Source organism: Balaenoptera ricei, chromosome 3 (genome assembly GCF_028023285.1).
Source record: "Balaenoptera ricei isolate mBalRic1 chromosome 3, mBalRic1.hap2, whole genome shotgun sequence".
Taxonomy (NCBI): Eukaryota; Metazoa; Chordata; class Mammalia; order Artiodactyla; family Balaenopteridae; genus Balaenoptera; species Balaenoptera ricei.
In genome coordinates this window covers 77,716,252-77,737,640 of record NC_082641.1, presented here as the reverse complement: position 1 = coordinate 77,737,640, position 21,389 = coordinate 77,716,252, and the positions used below count along the sequence as shown (strand labels likewise).

Here is a 21,389-nt window from a genome sequence, read left to right as displayed (position 1 = left end):
AGTAAAGGTGCTGAGTTTTTACTTTATTTTATTAATTTATTTTTAAATTTTATTTATTTGTTTTTTGGCTGCGTTGGGTCTTCGTTGCTGCGCGCGGGCTTTCTCTAGTTGTGCCAGCGGGGGCTACCCTTCGTTGCAGTGAACGGGCTTGTCATTGCCGTGGCTTCTCTTGTTGCGGAGCATGGGCTCTAGGCACGCGGGCTTCAGTAGCTGTGGTGCACGGGCTCAGTAGTTGTGGCTTGCAGGTTCTAGAGTGCAGGCTAAATGGTTGTGGCGCACGGGCTTAGTCGTTCTGCAGCATGTGGGATCTTCCCGGACCCGGGCAAACTCGTGTCCCCTGAATTGCCAGGTGGATTCTTTTTTTTTTTGAATTCTCTCATTTGCTTTATTTATTTATTTATTTTTTAACATCTTATTGGAGTATAATTGCTTTACAATGGTGTGTTATTTGCTGCTGTATAACAAACTGAATCAGCTATACATATACATATATCCCCATATCTCCTCCCTCTTGCGTCTCCCTCCCACCCTCCCTAACCCACCCCTCTAGGTGGACACAAAGCACCGAGCTGATCTCCCTGTGCTATGTGGCTGCTTCCCACTAGCCATCCATTTTACATTTGGTAGTGTATGTATGTCCATGCCACTCTCTCACTTCGTCCCAGCTTACCCTTCCCCCTCCCTGTGTCCTCAAGTCCATTCTCTACGTCTGCATCTTTATTCTTGTCCTGCCCCTAGGTTCTTCAGAACCTTTTTTTTTTTTTTTAGATTCCATATAAATGTGTTAGCATATGGTATTTGTTCTTCTCTTTCTCACTTACTTCACTCTGTATGACAGTCTCTAAGTCTATCTACCTCACTTTAAAAACTCAATTTCATTTCTTTTTATGGTTGAGTAATATTCCATTGTATATATGTGCCACATCTTCTTTATCCATTCATCTGTTGATGGACACTTAGGTTGCTTCCATGTCCTGGCTATTGTAAATAGGGTTGCAGTGAACATTGTGGTACATGACTCTTTTTGAATTATGGTTTTCTTAGGGTATATGCCCAGTAATGGGATTGCTGGGTCCTATGGTAGTTCTATTTTTAGTTTTTTAAGGAACCTCCATACTGTTCTCCATAGTGGCTGTATCAATTTACATTCCCACCAACAGTGCAATAGGGTTCCCATTTCTCCACACCCTCTCCAGCATTTGTTGTTTGTAGATTTTCTGATGATGCCCATTCTAACTGGTGTGAGGTGATACCTCATTGTAGTTTTGATTTGCATTTCTCTAATAATTAGTGATGTTGAGCGGCTTTTCATGTGCTTCTTGGCCATCTGTATGTCTTCTTTGGAGAAATGTCTATTTAGGTCTTCTGCCCATTTTTGAATTGGGTTGTTTGTTTTTTTAATATTGAGCTGCATGAGCTGTTTATATATTGTGGAGATTAATCCTTTGTCTGTTGATTCGTTTGCAAATATTTTCTCCCTTTCTGAGGGTTGTCTTTTTGTCTTGTTTATGGTCTCCTTTGGTGTGCAAAAGCTTTTCATTAGGTCCCATTTGTTTATTTTTGTTTTTATTTCCATTTCTCTAGGAGGTGGATCGAAAAAGATCTTGCTGTGATTTATGTCAAAGAGTGTTCTTCCTATGTTTTCCTTTAAGAGTTTTATAGTGTCTGGTCTTACATTTAGGTCTCTAATCCATTTTGAGTTTATTTTTGTGTTTGGTGTTAGGGAGTGTTCTAATTTCATTCTTTTACATGTAGCTGTCCAGTTTTCCCAGCACCACTTATTGAAGAGACTGTCTTTTCTCCATTGTATATCCTTGGTTCCTTTGTCATAGATTAGTTGACCATAGGTGCATGGGTTTACCTCTGGGCTTTCTATCTTGTTGCATTGATCTATGTTTCTGTTTTTGTGCCAGTACCATATTGTCTTGATTACTGTAGCTTTATAGTATAGTCTGAAGTCAGGGAGTCTGATTCCTCCAGCTCCGTTTTTTTCCCTCAAGACTGCTTTGGCTATTCGGGGTCTTTTGTGTCTCCATACAAATTTTAAGATTTTTTTGTTCTCGTTGCGTAAAAAATGCCATTGGTAATTTGATAGGGATTGCATTGAATCTGTAGATTGCTTTGGGTAATACAGTCATTTTCACAATATTGATCCAATCCAAGAACATGGAATATCTCTCCATCTGTTGGTATCATCTTTAATTTCTTTCATCAGTCTTATAGTTTTCTGCATACAGGTCTTCTGTCTCCCTAGGTAGGTTAGTCCTAGGTATTTTATTCTTTTTGTTGCAGTGGTAAATGGGAGTGTTTCCATAATTTCTCTTTCAGATTTTTCATCATTATAGGAATGCAAGAGACTTCTGTGCATTAATTTTGTATCCTGCAGCTTTACCAAATTCATTGATTAGCTCTAGTAGTTTTCTGGTGGCTTCTTTAGGATTCTCTATGTATAGTATCATGTCATCTGCAAACAGTGACAGTTTTACTTCTTCTTTTCCAATTTGTATTCCTTTTATTTCTTTTTCTTCTCTGATTGCCATGGCTAGGACTTCCAAAACTATGTTGAATACTAGTGACGGAAGTGGACATCCTTGTCTTGTTCCTGATCTTAGAGGAAATGCTTTCAGTTTTTCACCATTGAGAATGATGTTTGCTATGGGTTTGTTGTATATGGCCTTTATTATGTTGAGGTAGGTTCCCTCTATGCCCATTTCTGGAGAGCTTTTGTCATAAATCAGTGTTGAATTTTCAAAAGCTTTTTCTGCATCTATTGAGATGATCATATGGTTTTTATTCTTCAGTTTGTTAATATGGTGTGTCACATCGATTGATTTGCATATATTGAAGATTCCTTGCATCCTTGGGATAAATACCACTTGATCATGGTGTATGATCCTTTTAATATGTTGTTGGATTCTGCTTGCTAGTAGTTTGCTGAGGATTTTTGCATCTATATTCACCAGTGATATTGATCTGTAATTTTCTTTTATTTGTAGTATCTTTGTCGGATTTTGGTATCAGGGTGATGGTGGCCTCATACAGTGAGTTTGGGAGTGATCCTTCCTCTGCAATTTTTTAGAAGAGTTTGAGAAGGATAGGTGTTAGCTCTTCTGTAAATGTTTGATAGAATTCATCTGTGAAGCCGTCTGGTCCTGGACTTTTGTTTGTTGAGAGATTTTTTAATCAGTTTCAATTTCATTACTTGTGATTGGTCTGTTCATATTTTCTGCTTCTTCCTGGTTCAGTATTGGAAGGTTATACCTTTCTAAGAATTTGTCCATTTCTTCAAGGTTGTCCATTTTATTGGCATACAGTTGCTTGTAGTAGTCTGTTAGGATGCTTTGTATTTCTGCGGTGTCTGTTGTAACTTCTCCTTTTTCATTTCTAATTTTATTGATTTGAGTCCTCTCCTCTTTTTCTTGATGAGTCTAGCTAATGGTTTATCAATTTTGTTTATCTTCTCAAAGAACCAGGTTTTAGTTTTATTGATCTTTGCTATTGTTTTCTTTGTTTCTATTTCATTTATTTCTGATCTGATCTTTATGATTTCTTTCCTTCTGCTAACTTTGGGGTTTGTTTGTTCTTCTTTCTCTAGTTCTTTTAGGTGTGAGGTTAGATTGTTTATTTGAGATGTTTCTTGTTTCTTGAGGTAGGCTTCTGTAGCTATAAACTTCCCTCTTAGAACTGCTTTTGCTGCATCCCATAGGTTTTGGGTCATCGTGTTTTCATTGTCATTTGTCTCTAGGTATTTTTTGATTTCCTCTTTGATTTCTTCAGTGATCCCTTGGTTATTTAGTAACGTATTGTTTAGCCTCCATGTGTTTGTGTTTTTTACGTTTTTTTCTCTGTAATTGATTTCTAATCTCATAGCGTTGTGGTCAGAAAAGATGCTTGATATGATTTCAATTTTCTTAAATTTACTGAGGCTTGATTTGTGACCCAAGATGTGATCTATCCTGGAGAATGTTCCGTGTGCACTTGAGAAGAAAGTGTAATCTGCTGTTTTTGGATGGAATGTCCTATAAATATCAATTAAATCTATGTGGTCTATTGTGGCATTTAAAGCTTGTGTCTCATTATTAATTTTCTGTTTGGATGATCTGTCCATTGGTGTAAGTGAGGTGTTAAAGTCCCCCACTATTATTGTGTTACTGTCGATTTCCTCTTTTATAGCTCTTAGCAGTTGCCTTATGTATTGAGGTGCTCCTATGTTGGGTGCATATATGTTTATAATTGGTATATCTTCTTCTCGAATTGATCCCTTGATCATTATGTAGTGTCCTTCCTTGTCTCTTGTAACATTCTTTATTTTAAAGTCTATTTTATCTGATATGAGTATTGCTACTCCAGCTTTCTTTTGATTTCCATTTGCATGGAATATCTTTTTGCATCCCCTCACTTCAGTCTGTATGTGTCCCTGGGTCTGAAGTGGGTCTCTTGTAGAGAGCATATATATGGGTCTTGTTTTTGTATCCATTCAGCAAGCCTGTGTCTTTTGGTTGGAGCATTTAATCCATTCACGTTTAAGGTAATTATCGATATGTATGTTCCTATGACCATTTTAATTGTTTTGGGTTTGTTTTTGTAGGTCCTTTTCTTCTCTTGTATTTCCCACTTAGAGAAGTTCCTTTAGCATTTGTTGTAGAGCTGGTTTGGTGGTGCTGAATTCTTTTAGCTTTTGCTTGTCTGTAAAGCTTTTGATTTCTCCATCGAGTCTGAATTAGATCCTTGCCGGGTGGAGTAATCTTGGTTTTAGGTTCTTCCCTTTCATCACTTTAAGTATATCATGCCACTCCTTTTGGCTTGTAGCATTTCTGCTGAGAAATCAGCTGTTAACCTTAAGGGAGTTCCCGTGTATGTTATTTGTCGTTTTTTCCTTGCTGCTTTCAATAATTTTTCTTTGTCTTTAATTTTTGCCAGCTTGATTACTATGTGTCTCGGCGTGTTTCTCCTTGGGTTTATCCTGTATGGGACTCTCTGCACTTCCTGAACTTGGGTGGTTAGTTCCTTTCCCGTTTTAGGAAAGTTTTTGACTATAATCTCCTCAAATATTTTCTTGGGTCCTTTCTCTCCCTCTTCTCCTTCTGGGACCCCTATGATGTGAATGTTGTTGCATTTAATGTTGTCCCAGAGGTCTCTTAGGCTGTCTTCATTTCTTTTCGTTCTTTTTTCTTTAGTCTGTTCCACAGCAGTGAATTCCACCATTCTGTCTTCCAGGTCACTTATCCGTTCTTCTGCCTCAGTTATTCTGCTATTGATTCCTTCTAGTGTAGTTTTTATTTCAGTTATTGTGTTGTTCATCTCTGTTTGTTTGTTCTTTAATTCTTCTAGGTCTTTGTTAAACATTTCTTTCATCTTCTCGATCTTTGCCTCCATTCTTTTTCCGAGGTCCTGGATCATCTTCACTATCATTATTCTGAATTCTTTTTCTAGAAGGTTGCCTATCTCCACTTCATTTAGTTGTTTTTCTGGGGTTTTATCTTGTTCCTTCATCTGGTACATAGCCCTGTGTCTTTTCATCTTGTCTATCTTTCTGTGAATGTGGTTTTTGTTCCACATGCTGCAGGACTGTAGTTCTTCTTGCTTCTGCTGTCTGCCCTCTGGTGGATGAGGCTATCTAAGCGGCTTGTGCAAGTTTCCTGATGGGAGGGACTGGTGGTGGGTAGAGCTGGCTGTTGCTCTGGTGGGCAGAGCTCAGTAAAACTCTAATCCACTTGACTGCTGATGGGTGTGGCTGGGTTCCTTCCCTGTTGGTTGTTTGGCCTGAGGCAACCCAACAATGGAGCCTACCTGAGCTCTTTGATGGGGCTAATGGCAGACTCTGGGAGGGCTCACACCAAGGAGTACTTCCCAGAACTTCTGCTACCAGTGTCCTTGTCCTCACAGTGAGACAGAGCCATTCTCCCACCTCTGCAGTAGATCCTCCTACACTAGCAGTTAGTTCTGGTTCAGTTTCCTATGGGGTCACTGCTCCTTCCCCTGGGTCCCGATGTGCACACTGCTCTGTGTGTGCCCTCCAAGAGTGGAGTCTCTGTTTCCCCCAGTCCTGTCAAAGTCCTGCAATCAAATCCCGCTAGCCTCCAAGGTCTGATTCTGTAGGAATTCCTCCTCCCGTTGCCAGATTCCCAGGTTTGGAAGCCTGACATGGGGCTCAGAACCTTCGCTCCAGTGGGTGGACTTCTGTGGTATAAGTGTTCTCCAGTTTGTGAGTCACCCACCCAGCAGTTATGGGATTTGATTTTATTGTGATTGCACCCCTCTTCCCGTCTCATAGTGGCTTCTCCTTTGTTGTTGGATGTGGGGTATCTTTTTTGGTGAGTTCCAGTGTCTTCCTGTCGATGATTGTTCAGCAGTTAGTTGTGATTCTGGTGTTCTCGCAAGAGGGAGTGAGAGCACGTCCTTCTACCAAAACCGTATGGGCAGGCAGATTCTTAACCACTGTGCCACCAGGGAAGTCCCAGTGCTGATTTTTTAAAAACTTAATGATTTTGCCCCAGAAGTTAAGTGATAACGATTAGAAGCGGCATACAACCCTGACTTCTCAGGTGTTTCTCGTTGTCTCAAGTGTTCTTCCTTGACATTCCAACTGAAAGTGGTGGCCCAGTTGTCTCTATATGTTGCTCAGTTTAATTTTCATTATGGCATTTATTACTACATGGGATGACCTCATTTATTTGCTGTCTGTTCTCCTACTGTAATGCAAACTCCATGAGAGCGGCAATACCATCTGTTTTATTTATCACTCTCCCCAGTTTCTTGCACAGTGTCTGACGTGTTTCTCAAATAAAATCTTTTCAGACTTTGGCCACCCAAAGTTGGCGCTCTTTCTCTTGCTTGTATAGAGCACTTTGTGTTACTGCTTTTATAATATTTTATTGTAATTTTCTTTGAAAGTGTTTGTTTTATATTGCCTGGTCCTTTATTTAGATCAAGGACTTTTTCTGTTCATTTTTGTGTCCCAGGTCCCTGGTATACAGTGGACACTCAGATTTTGATTGAGAAGGTGAAAGCCTTCCATAATAGAATTTTTGATCATCTGAACCTTTTTCTAAATTTCTTAGACCATTTTAGAATATTTCGCCTATTGTTATTCTCTCATTTTTCTTTCTGCTCTTGAAAGTCACTCGCTCCATCTAAGAGAGGCCATATGCTGGTGAGGAGAATTCAAAATTTTGAAAGGGAATCTAGACAAGAGTCCTTGCTCTGCCACTTCCTGGTTTGGTGATACTTTCTAAATTCCTCAGAGCCTGGTTCGTCATTTGTAGAGAGATAGTAATACTTATGTACAGTCCACAAAACCATCCTGTTTTCTTAACGTAAGTAGAATCTGAAAAAATAATCTGGCTTTACTACACCCTTTAAAAGAAAAACAAAGCTTGATTTCCCAGTCTTCTAATTGCCTAGATAACGCATATTAGACATGTTTAGTTTTGGGCTTTATCGACTTGTTCATGTGAAAATTGAATAATAACTACAAATTAGGCAGATGCAATGTGAATCATTGGCCAAGAGGACTTCATTTTAAAATAAAGGGCATTGTTATTATAATTGTATAATTTATCACCTTTTAACTTGTAAGAATATTTTTGTACAAATACCTCAGAAATACTTAAGAGGATTGGTTGGTACTGGCTGAACATAAATGTAGTCTCATGGTAAGTTTACATAAATATGCATATGGTGAATTATATCTTGTCTGGGCTCAGCTTTAAAGACGTGTCATCAACTTGCTGTCAAAGTGCTGGGTCAAAGAAAGAGTGGACTGCATCCTTCAGTGTTTTTCATTTTTAGCTCCTTTGAGTGAACATAACAATTTTCTATTTTATAATTATATAGAATTATATGGAATTCACCGGTTTTCTTTTTCATTATGTTTGAATATTATTGGTTTGACCAGGGAGAGCTGCTTAAGTATCTAGGCAATTAAGCTATACATTCTATGTCTATAAGGGAAGGGACCAAAATACAAAATCCATATTTTTAGTCATGCCTGGCAGAGGTTACAGCCTAAAGCAGATAAGTCTGAGACTCTAACCAAAGGCCATAAAAATATATGGACTATGGATACTTAAATGTGTTTAATATTGCTTTGCTTGAAAGGCTTCAATTTTAGATTGCCTGTTTCCAAAGTGGAGATGTCTATTAGAAGATACATAGCTGCTCAAAAACTCTTACTTCTGGTTATGACTACAGATTTGAAGAGGGAGATGTAAGAAAAGAAAGATTTTCATCTAAAACATAGATTTGTAACAAACTTTTCTAAGGCTAAAATAAGATCTTTTCAATCAGAAGAATATTTTATATCATATGTAGTTAGTTTTTTCACATGTTATATAGAATATAGTTGTGAAACATTCACCTCAAAATCTGAGCAAGTTACTAATGAAAGAAATGGCTTTTCTAGGTCCATAGAAAATAGCACATAGTTTGATTCTGTTCCACTGGATGTAAGTTCCAGTAGAGCAAGGGTTTTTGTCTATTTTTTAAATTAAATTAAATTTATTTATTTATTTATTTTTGGCTGTGTTGGGTCTTCGTTTCTGTGCATGGGCTTTCTCTAGTTGCGGCGAGCGGGGACCACTCTTCATTGCGGTGTGCAGGCCTCTCACCGTCGCGGCCTCCCTTGTTGCGGAGCACAAGCTCCAGATGCGCAGGCTGAGTAGTTGTGGCTCATGGGCCTAGTTGCTCCGTGGCGTGTGGGATCTTCCCAGACCAGGGCTCGAACCCGTGTCCCCTGCACTGGCAGGCAGATTCTCAACCACTACACCACCAGGGAAGCCCGGTTTTTGTCTATTTTATTCACTACCCTATTCCCAGTGCTGAACAGTGATGACACATAGTAGGTGCTCAGTAAGTATTGAATGAATGAAAAAAGTCCCTTTACCATTATTACTGGAATAGCTTTTAATGACTGTTTTTTACCAAAGTTGTTACAGCAATTTGTTCAACAGGTTATTTCCTTTCATTGTTTTTATTAAATATTGAGAAGATATATTTATATATCATTGTAAGGGATAAAGATTATAGTCCTTCGATACCCGTACACATGATTAAGTTTTAGAAAAATTACACTACCATTACCTTCAAAATCCTTATGTGGCCTTGTCCAACCCCATCTCTTCATTCTTCTCTCAGAAATAGTAACCACTATCCTGAATTTTATGTTTATGGTTCCCTTGGTTTTTTTCTCTCTTTTGCCACATATATGTGTACTCCTAATATATTGCTTAGTTTTGAGTGTTTTTGAACTTCATATAAATGAAATCATGCTCTGCTTTTTTTTCTGTATCTTGCTTTTTCTCATTCAAAATTATTATATTACTGAGATTTATTCACGATGTTGCATGTAGCTGTAATTCGTTCATGTTTACTGCTGTAGAGTAACCATTATGGGTATATTATAATAGATTTATTAATTCTGTAGTTGAAGAATGAATGTTTGGGTTGCTTATAATTTCTTGATATTACAATTAGTGCAGCAGTGAACATTCACATGGCCTGAGTCTTCCATTGTAAAGGAGGCCTTTGTAGCTCCTTCCAGCTGCCTTCTGTGTCCTCCTGATAGGACCCCATTAATCTTCAAAAAGCTTTCTTCCTTTCTGGCCTGAGATCTCCTTGCTTCATCTTGTACTTCTGCTGCTGCAGACTGATGTCAGCTATTTCTTCAAGGAGTCCTGGCTCATGGTAGGGGGGAATTATATTAAAGCCCAAAGGGACTTCCCTGGTGGTGCAGTGGTTAAGAATCCACATGCCAATGCAGGGGACATGGGTTCGAGCCCTGGTCCAGGAAGATCCCACATGCCGTGGAACAACTAAGCCCGTGTGCCACAACTACTGAGCCTGCGCTCTAGAGCCCACAACTACTGAAGCCCATGTGCCTAGAGCCCATGCTCCACAACAAGAGAAGCCACCGCAATGAGAAGCCTGCACACCACAACGAAGAGTAGCCCCTGCTCACCGCAACTAGAGAAAGCCTGCATGCAGCAATGAAGACCCAACACAGCCAAAAATAAATAAATAGATTAATTAATTAATTAATTAATTTAAAAAAAGAGGCCCAGAATCTGGGTGCTAGGGGTGCTCTTTTCTACTGTGTTGGCAGTGTTTCTAGTTATTTCATTCTGTATAGCTAGAAAAAATGTATTTTTAAAAATCATGAGTTTATGATGATATAGTCAATTCTGTTTAACATTACAGTGTTTTACTTTGTTCTTTGATTTTATAATTAGGTTTTTTTTTCTCTTATCCTGAAATTCTTGATTCCTAACATTATTAACCCCAAAATGTGTTTATACTGCATTATGAGGAAAAAAATTTCAAATAACAAAACCAATATCAATACTTCCAAGGAAATGACTGAATGAAATCTAAAATGGCTTTTCTAGTTCTTTTTGTCCTTGGAATGTTCTGAACTGTGTTCTAAAGTCACTCAAAAAACTTCTAATTCGATAAGATACATGCACCCCAATGTTCATAGCAGTACTATTTACAGTAGCCAAGACATGGAAACAACCTAAATGCCCATCGACAGATGACTAGATTAGGAAGATGTGGTATATACATACAATAGAATATTACTCAGCCATATGAACGAATGAGTATTGAGTAGAGTTCCCTGTGCCATACAGTAGGTCCTTATGAGTTATCTATTTTATATATAGTAGTGTGTATTACAGGTATATTCTTTTGATCTCTACTGCATCATATATTTTCATTTACTCATGTTTTTATCAGTACTAAATCCATGAACTTGCTACACTTTTATTTTCTATCCTCAAATATATAGAATAATAGGCTGCAATTAATCTACTCAGTATTATCTAGCTAAAAAAGTGTAAAGAAAAATCAAAGACATATGTTCCCAGTGTATCTATTTTCTAGTTCTTACTGTGCTCATCTTGAATTAATTCAGTTAATTATTTAGGTCATGTCACTGTCATGGGTAAAATAAATTAAAATGTGCTTTGTGTGTGGGGAAAAAAAGTTTTCTTCCCATAGTGTTTGATAAACATTATGTGTGTGTATGTATATGTAATGTGTCTTGTTTTGCATTTACATATCAGTTAATTGACTCCATGATGAATTTGTTAATGATAAAAATTTTCATCCTGCCTAAGACGTAAGTAACAAATATGATTATATTCTTCCAGGAAATATTTTTGTAAAATTGTAAAAGCATTATCTACTTATTGGGAATATAGCCTTGAGCCAACCAAAGACCCTGAGCTCATGAAGTTTATATTGTGATGCAGGAAACAGACAACAACAAATCTGCTTCCCAGCTTCCTACCATCTAATGAACCTCAGCAGTTCCCAAAGTTGGGTAGCAATACCAATGTTGCTAATTCTGTTCCCTGTGTGGCCTGTCATTTTACTGTAACTATTTGAGGACTTCCATTGGTCTTTCCATCCATTAATATGGTTGGGTACCATACTAATGGTACCCAACTGGAATTGTAGAATATAGTTATTAAATAATTTTTAAGGAGAAGCAAAATGTTATATCTATTTTGAAACATCTTTGAAAATCTGTATTTACAAGATACATAGCAGGTATTTATTTTTCGTGGGGAAAAGATGGTTATTTACCTTATAAAAGAATTTATCTAGGGTTAGTTACTTTTAAAGAATAAGTTCCCTTAGTACATTTCAAATGATTCAATTTTCAAACATCCTACATACAAACTGCCTCAGATTCTTATTAGAATTTATTTTATAAGTATGGAGCACTCAATTATGAGTTGTAAAGAATAACAACTAAAGATAACCATTGACATTATTTCAAATAACTTTATCTGTAATAATGTAAGATGTGTAAGGATATAGGTATAAGATATGATTAAATAAAAACCAAGACATTTTCAGATATGGTCACAAATGTTAAGCGTGGCAAGGTGGAATGTTTTTACTTACCACTCCCTGCCTTTTTCTACCACTCCCCCATCCTGAGAGAGGGTCATTAAGAAAGAAAAGACAAAAAGAATTTTGTTAGAATAATTAACAAAGAGTCAGTTAAGCTTGAAGTGTGGGAAATATTAACATGATATGTTTTTCTTGTAGATTTGTTAGTTTTATAGGCTGCCTAGGAGGGTGAGAATGGATGAAAAGAAAACTGAGTGAAACAACTGGGAGCTAGGACATTGAGGGTGGGCAGATGGAAAAAAGAATTAGGGAGTTGATGGGAGTGGAGAACATAGAAGTAGACCAGAGAGAGCAGGTCCTAACAGATGTTACTCTGGTAGACTCTGATAGCCAAGTTATCTTAATAGGACAAATAAAGTTTTCATTTTCTTATAGACTCCCAGTTTGTGTGTTCATCATTGTCTAGTAATTCTTTCTGGCAATAGATTTCACTTTCCAAATGTTAAGGGTATAATTTTCTTAAGCATTAGATTTATGATGGAGGAAAGCAGGTTCTGTTAAGGTTCAGAGAGGTGGTTGTGCTGTGATGGAGAGTATTCTCAGGCAGACAAGGACTAAGGACAAAGTGAAAGCTGGGGATCTGGCAGGCTTCACAATCTAGAGGAATCCTTTGATGAACATTTCTCTTTCCCGACATTTCCCCTAAATAGACCTCCAGCAGCCAGTTTTATGCTTGCCAAAGAAATCCATCTAGCTGCAGTTAAATATAAAGGCTTCAAATTAAAATGGGATTTTTGGGTGGCGCAGTGGTTAAGAATCTGCCTACCAATGCAGGGGACACGGGTTCGAGCCCTGGCCCGGGAAGATCCCACATGCCGCGGAGGCCCTAAGCCCATGTGCCACAACTACTGAGCCTGCGCTCTAGAGCCAGAGCAACTAAGCCCATGCGCCACAACTACTGAGCCTGCGCTCTAGAGCCCGCGAGCCACAACTACTGAGCCCGTGTGCCACAACTACTATAGCCCACGTGCCTAGAGCCTGTGCTCCCCAACAATAGAAGCCACCGTAACGAGAAGCCCGCGCACCACACTGAAGAATAGCCCCTGCTTGCCGCAACTAGAGAAAGCCGCACACAGCAACGAAGACCCAACGCAGCCAAAAATAAATAAAATAAATAAATTTATTTTTAAAAATTAATAAAAAAATAAATAAAATGGGATTTGAGTTAACCAACGCAGCTCATCCACACTAAAATATAACCAGGTAGTCAATCAAGTCTGCATAATATGCAGTTCTTCCCATGTTTGATAAGGGGAAAATAATGGTCATCTGAAGTGGGAGAGTACTAGAAGAGACAAAGATGAAGAAGAAAAAAAGGTTGAGATTTTAAAGAAGGCAAACCAAAGACTTCACGATTTTGCCTGGGTCTGATATAGTGATCCTCATTTGGGTGAAGGAAAAACAACCTGTTCAGAAGTCTTTCTGAGTTAACTGCTGGTGTTTCTCTTCCACGTGGCATCAAATGTGAAGCATTTCTTTTAAAGCGTATGCCAACTTTTTTCAAAGGGAGCTTTGTTCTCAGGTGATCCAATAATTGAAGTATCACTGCAGAAATTGGGACAAAATTCAATTCATATTGCAGAACTCCTTAGTGTGCTTCATTTTTCAATCCCATTTCTCCTCCCCTTGTGCCTCCAAACACACTCTTCCTCCTCACTGCCAGAGTGATTTCAGAGGATTCTGTAACAAGTTCTCAGAGGCCCATTGTGAAGTAACAGAGAATCCCTGCAGTGAGCTGCAGGTTCTGTCCTTGCCTGCGTTCCTGAGTGGAGGGCTGCCATCATCCCTCACTAATGGTAGAGTAGGACAAGCAGTGCCCAGGCCTGTAAGCTTGCCACGAACTAGGAACCCACGCAAGAACTCAACATGCCAGTCAAACCTGTTGGGTGGATATGTGGGCAGGTGTTGAAGAACTTTTCTGGAAGAAGTATGCACAGTCTTCTTGTAAAGGGGATATGGGTGTGGAAACTGGGAATTAAATCCCCAAGGTGGACCCAGTGTTCCATGATCTTTTAAATTATGTTTAGGGGATTTTTAGTTAAGCTTTTTTTTTTTAACCCCCTAACTTCTTTTTGTCTTAGTCGAGGGAATCCAGAAAGTAATCATGGGCCTTATAGATGAGTTTAAAGATGAATTCCCTACCATCCTAAGATTATCACAGTCTAATCAGGTAATGTGATTTTATAACTTTGAAAGGATTATAAAAAGTATATTGTATTTTTAGTACCAATTATTTAATTTGTGATTTTGAGATCAGTATTTGAAGCTTAGGAAAACATTACTTTCACCTCAGAAAAACACCATTTCAACTCTTACTCATTGCGAGGGGTCTACGGAAAGCAGAAAGACTGTGGACAAGGAAGTGAGGTAGAAAAATAAAGTTTAAGGACAGTCGCACTAAAATTAGATTGGAAATCCAGAACTTTCTCGTAGATACAATTGCAATGTAGTTTACTTAAGATTTGCTTAATATAAAATCAGAAAAATACCTAGATGTACTTTAAAATCTGTGGCAATTAAGTCAGTGAAAAAACATAACTGATATAAGTTATAACAATGGAAAGATAAATATGGCATGGATGTGTGTTTTAATGTGGAAAGAAAATAGTAATATCAATTTAAAGTACATATGCATATGTTTTAAACGTCTGTTGCAAAAAGGTTTTAGATATAATACTGGGAGTGGAAGGAGATAGGTAGAGAATCGTAAAGACATTTAGTTAGGAAAAAGTAACATCTTGTTTAGGGGACACATGTAACCTGATTTACTCAAAAGTACACAACTCGTTTTTAAAAAATATTTATTTATTTGGCTGCACCGGGTCTTAGTTGGGGCATGCGGGATCTTCATTGTGGCATGCAGGATCTTTGTTGTGGCATGTGAGATCTTTGTTGTGGCACGCGGGATCTTTAGTTGCAGCATGCGAACTCTTAGTTGTGGCATGTGGGGTCTGGTTTCCTGACCAGGGATCGAACCCCGGCCCCCTTGCCCCCTTGTGCTCTGGAAGCACAGAGTCTTAGCCACTGGACCACAATGGAAGTCCCAAAAGTACACAACTCTTAATGGAAAAGTGTTGTTTTAGTCATTTTGGCCACAGTTGGAATAGAGTATGTTGTAAAGTTATATGGTACAGTAACAACCTACTTATCCAGAAATCAGACTTTTGGCAATGTCAACATGAGGAACATAGCTAAAACCTGGAAGTAAACAAAAAAGCACTGTGAGTAACATAGTAATCACAAAGTCTGTATATTTCATTCCAAAGGAGAGGTATTAGAGCTACCTTTAACCATTCATCCAGATAACCAGGCATTAGACACTTAATAAATACTTTGCCTGGAACTGGGAAGAAGGAATACAGAGATTAAACAAGGCAGGGTTCCTTCAGTCAGTGAGCTTAATCTCACGGAGACAGAGTTATAAACAAGTAATTGCAATGGAATATGGTAAGAGGCATATACAATTTAGAGGAAGGAATGACTCTACATAGGGTAGTCAGAGAAGACTTCATGGAGGAAAGATGCTTAGACTGGGTCTCAGAGGATGAATTGGAATTCTCAAGGTGAAGAAAGGGATCAGGTAAGTGGGTAGGAACAGGGAAAAATATTCCAAAGGAAGCAGTGTCATGCCAAAAATGTATGAAACATCATAGCATGTTTCCAGAATGTTAAGTAAATTTGAATAAATGGCGTCAGTCTTGGGTCTAGACTTTAGGAAGGAGTGATACTGAAATGTCAGTATCTGGATGCACAGTGGTAAGGTGGCATCTAGGTGGTGGCTGGCTAAGTAGCAGAGGATAAGCCTTAAAAGCTCTAGAGGGCAAAATGGATTTTGTAATTCCATATCTTAATCTTGGTGTCTAGTTGCTTCCTCTTTTTGTATTCCCCTAGTCTTGGTATAAATTCTTTTGAAACATGAGAGACTTTTCTTGGCTATGCTCTGGAGTATTAAGGAAAGAGATGCTTGGTCTAGGATGTAAAATGGTTAAGGCCAGCACAGTAGTGTCAGTAATTATTGAGAAAACCTCAAGGTAAAGCCAAGGAAGCCTAGGCCTGGAAAGCCCTGTTGTCCTTCCAAGTTGTGATTCTCCCACCATTGCCAACATTAGAGAAACTGGGTTTTATTTAATCAAAGTTGCAACTTTCTTTCCAACTCCCTTCCTCTCTTCCTACCCTCTGTATAGCCTCATTATCACTAGAGCCATAAGTATGCTTTATGTGAAATAGATTGATATTCTGATCCCCAAAGAACTCTAAGTTCCTATTTCCAAATCCCTGAAGTCGTTCACTTATAAGAGCTATACCCAACCCAAGAGAAGAATATAAACATAAAGTTACTTTATTTCTCATTTTCAAAACACTTACATTGTTCTTTTTCCACCATTTACTTTGAAGAAAGTGTTGCTGAGAGTGGCAGGAAACCTGAGTAGTTAGGGGATATTATAACACATTGAAGTTATTTGCTCTTCAAAAATAAATTATCCAGAAAACAATGCTAATACTCTGTTCTTAACTAGATTATTTTTAAAGGTCAGATTATAAATGTTGCAGATTTTATTATTTCTAGTGTGGTCCATAGTTCCCAAACATACTGAAAAGAATGGTTTTAAGACTACTTAGAGGGCTTTATTAATTGGGTTGTATTTTAAATCTCTAAGTTTTGTGATTGGTATTTTTATTTATTTAGGAAAAAGCCATGTTGCTGGCCTGGAGTAAAAAAAAAAAAGATTTAGAGATTTGGTGGGAGTGATGGTGGTGGAATTTTTATAGAGAAATACACAGAGAATAATGGCTATTAAATAGTTCTTCATGGCTAAAGATTTTGAAGGACATTTTTTTTTCTGGGGCTGGGGAAAGTTAATTTTAGAATTTTGACTTGAGGTCCTGGCTTCTAAGTTCTTGTACTCTCCACTCCCTCCCTTCCAACCAGCCCAGACCCCAATACGCTCAGTATCCACATCTTTTAGTAAAAGTAACTTTTTAAGGTTTACACTTGCAAATTGCAAATGATTTCCATATGAGGACTTTAAAATATTAAACTTTTAAATTTGAACGAATGAAAAAATGCATGCTACAATTAGGGAATTAGAAATTTTTAATTCAGATAATCTTCACTTGAATGAGAGAAATCTTTTATGGGAAACAGGGTCAATTTTGTGTGTTTTAATTATGAAAGGTGGTTATGTATTTTCTGTAATTATCTTGCACTTAACTGTATACTACAAAATTGAGGATTGTAGACAGAGCATAATAGAATCCGTGCAAAATTTTGGCTTTTACATCTGTAGATACATTTTTCTGAATTCTCTATGCTTTCTTTTTTTTTTTTTTAAACATGTGGGACAAAAACTGCTGGTGTTACCAACCAAACTAGGTTTCTTTGCCCGATATGCAGAAAGCCTAATGCTGAGACGCTGAGGTTTGCAGCAGAGAAAGGGTTTATTCAAGAGGCAGCCAAGTGAGGAAACAGGAGAGCAAATCTCTGATCCACCTACCCAAAGGCAAGGGGCTTGGATTATTTGTGCATGACGAGTATAGGGTAGTCAGAGATGCTGGTGAAGGTGTTTGGAGGCAAGAAAAAGGTGAGGTAATGTCTGCTCTCTGCAGGCATATCTGAGTTACATGCTTCTTCACAGGATGTATGTTCAGAAAATGTGGGTGTTAGCATGATCTGAGGGTGGAACTTTCGGCCCTCAGATGTCAAAAGGTCACCCATTGCACACTTGAGCAGGCTCAGTTGAATGGTCAAGTGGTCTTGACCAGTTTGAACTGGGCAAGATTAGCTCCGTGTTTCTGAAGCAGCCATTACTGTAATGACCCATATGTCAGAGGTGTTATCTGTATGGGGTGGTTAAAGGAGTCTGGTGATATACAGTATTTGTCTAAGCTACGTGAAGCTTGGAAGGTACGCAATTTGCAGGAACAGTTAAGGCAAGCTTGATCAGTGAAGGCAGATTACAAGCATAGGGGTTTTTAACAAGACGCTCCCTTATCTGCTGTTCTGTAAGACAAGCTAAAGAATTGCTGTCAGTCACCAGTTTCTGTTAACCCTATGGGGCACAGTTTCAGAATGAGCTTTTTAACCTTGTGGGGCACGGTTTCACTGGGGATGCACCAGTGATGTCTGGAAATTACTTGTATTGGTATTGGGGTTTCTAAATATAATGAGAGTAGAATTGTAACTAGAGTGTTCGATAATTCAGTGGTATTTTTGTCTTTGGTGAGTTTTTTCTTGTGGGACACTATCATTGTGAAAATTTGCAGAGCACATTGTGCACTGAAATCTTTCTGGGTAGTTTCTAATTTAATATTTGTTATATTTTTCCAAATTTTTTCAATACTAACTTGTTATATTTTTCTGATATTTTTCATTTGTTCATTTAAATGAATATATTTGTAGAGCACCTACTATGTGCCAGACACTATTCTAGGCACTGGGGAAAGATCAGTGAGCCAGATGGATATAGAACACTGCTGCCATAAAACTTATGTCCTAAAAAAACCCGAAACTTATAACCTAGTCAAGTAGAAAACCAGTAAACAAGGAAAATAAACTACATATTATATTAATGGTAGGTCTTAAGGGAAAGAAAGCACATAGCAGAGAAAGGATATGAAGTAGGGGTAGGGATGGGGAGAACAATTGATGGGAAAGGTAGGGTGACCAAGAGGGTCTTAGTGAGAAAGTGATTCTTGAATTAAGACTTAAAGAAAGTATCTACCTCCTAGAGTAATGAAAATAAAAACAAAAATAAACAAATGGGATCTAATTAACAAATTATTGACCCAGGGGATTTTTGCAGAAACTAACGCCTGTGGCTGTAATACGTCTTCTGTCAAAAATGTGTTACACTTGACATTCACAGAAAGATAGACAAGATGAAAAGGCAGAGAGCTATGTACCAGATGAAGGAACAAGATAAAACCCCAGAAAAACAACTAAATGAAGTGGAGATAGGCAACCTTCCAGAAAAAGACTTCAGAATAATCATAGTGAAGATGATCCAGGACCTCGGAAAAAGAATGGAGGCAAAGATCGAGACAATGCAAGAAATGTTTAACAAAGACCTAGAAGAATTAAAAAACAAACAAACCGAGATGAACAATACAATAACTGAGATGAAAAATACACTAGAAGGAATCAATAGCAGAATAACTGAGGCAGAAGAATGGATAAGTGACCTGGAAGACAGAATGGTGGAATTCACTGCTGTGGAACAGAATAAAGAAAAAAGAACGAAAAGAAATGAAGACAGCCTAAGAGACCTCTGGGACAACATTAAACACAACAACATTCGCATTATAGGGGTCCCAGAAGGAGAAGAGAGAGAGAAAGGACCAGAGAAAATATTTGAATAGATTATAGTCGAACACTTCCCTAACATGGGACAGGAAATAGCCACCCAAGTCCAGGAAGCGCAGCGAGTCCCATACAGGATAAACCCAAGGAGAAACACGCCGAGACACATAGTAATCAAGCTGGCAAAAATTAAAGACAAAGAAAAATTATTGAAAGCAGCAAGGGAAAAGTGACAAATAACATACAAGGGAACTCCCATAAGGTTAACAGCTGATTTCTCAGCAGAAACTCTACAAGCCAGAAGGGAGTGGCATGATATACTTAAAGTGATGAAAGAGAAGAACCTACAACCAAGATTACTCTACCCAGCACGGATCTAATTCAGACTCGATGGAGAAATCAAAAGCTTTACAGACAAGCAAAAGCTAAAAGAATTCAGCACCACCAAACCAGCTCTACAACAAATGCTAAAGGAACTTCTCTACATGGGAAACACAAGAGAAGAAAAGGACCTACAAAAACAAACCCAAAACAATTAAGAAAATGGTCATAGGAACATACATATCAATAATTACCTTAAGCGTGAATGGATTAAATGCTCCAACCAAAAGACACAGGCTTGTTGAATGGATACAATAACAAGACCCATATATATGCTGTCTATAAGAGACCCACGTCAGACCTAGGGACACATACAGAGTGCAAGTGAGGGGATGCAAAAAGATATTCCATGCAAATGGAAATCAAAAGAAAGCTGGAGTAGCAATACTCATATCAGATAAAATAGACTTTAAAATAAAGAATGTTACAAGAGACAAGGAAGGACACTACATAATGATCAAGGGATCAATTCGAGAAGAAGATATACCAATTATAAACATATATGCACCCAACATAGGAGCACCTCAATACATAAGGCAACTGCTAAGAGCTATAAAAGAGGAAATCGACAGTAACACAATAATAGTGGGGGACTTTAACACCTCACTTACACCAATGGACAGATCATCCAAACAAAAAATTAATAACGAAACACAAGCTTTAAATGACACAATAGACCAGATAGATTTAATTGATATTTATAGGACATTCCATCCAAAAACAGCAGATTACACTTTCTTCTCAAGTGCGCACAGAACATTCTCCAGGATAGATCACATCTTGGGTCACAAATCAAGCCTCAGTAAATTTAAGAAAATTGAAATCATATCAAACATCTTTTCTGACCACAACGCTATGAGATTAGAAATGAATTATGGAAAAAAACGTAAAAAACACAAATACATGGAAGCTAAACAATACATTACTAATTAACCAAGAGATCACTGAAGAAATCAAAGAGGAAATCAAAAAATACCTAGAAACAAATGACAATGAAAGCACGATGATCCAAAACCTATGGGCTGTAGCAAAAGCAGTTCTAAGAGAGAGGTTTATAGCTATACAAGCCTAACTCAAGAAACAAGAAAAATCTCAAATAAACAATCTATCCTTACACCTAAAAGAACTTACACCTAAGAGAAAGAAGAACAAACAAAACCCAAAGTTAGCAGAAGAAAAGAAATCATAAAGATCAGATCAGCAATAAATGAAATAGAAACATAGAAAACAATAGCAAAGATCAATAAAACTAAAACCTGGTTCTTTGAGAAGATAAACAAAATTGATAAACCATTAGCCAGACTCATCAAGAAAAAGAGGGAGAGGACTCAAATCAATAAAATCAGAAATGAAAAAGGAGAAGTTACAACAGACACCGCAGAAATACAAAGCATCCTAAGAGACTACTACAAGCAACTCTATGCCAATAAAATAGACAACCTGGAAGAAATGGACAAATTCTTAGAAAGGTATAACCTTCCAAGACTGAACCAGGAAGAAGCAGAAAATATGAACAGACCAATCACAAGTAATGAAATCGAAACTGTGATTAAAAAATCTCTCAACAAACAAAAGTCCAGGACCAGATGGCTTCACAGGTGAATTCTATCAAACATTTACAGAAGAGCTAACACCCATCCTTCTCAAACTCTTCCAAAAAATTACAGAGGAAGGAACACTCCCAAACTCATTCTATGAGGTGACCGTCACCCTGATACCAAAACCAGACAAAGCTCCTACAAAACAAGAAAATTACAGACCAATACCACTGATGAACATAGATACA

General features: G+C 37.9%; 1 protein-coding gene across 7 annotated transcripts in view; it reads left to right on the top strand.

The window, feature by feature from the left end:
* The window catches only part of SPATA9 (spermatogenesis associated 9), an 81,117-nt gene that overhangs the window by 30,197 nt on the left and 29,531 nt on the right, over positions 1 to 21,389 (top strand). Inside the window, exons 1-2 of one of the 7 annotated variants that reach the window (XM_059916800.1) lie at positions 13,789 to 13,849; positions 14,004 to 14,092. The exons of the other annotated variants lie outside the window; for them this stretch is intronic. Coding sequence (XP_059772783.1) covers positions 13,789 to 13,849; positions 14,004 to 14,092 — 150 coding nt within the window. Of the gene's footprint in view, positions 1 to 13,788; positions 13,850 to 14,003; positions 14,093 to 21,389 lie in introns of those variants that run through there. 7 annotated transcript variants of the gene reach the window in all.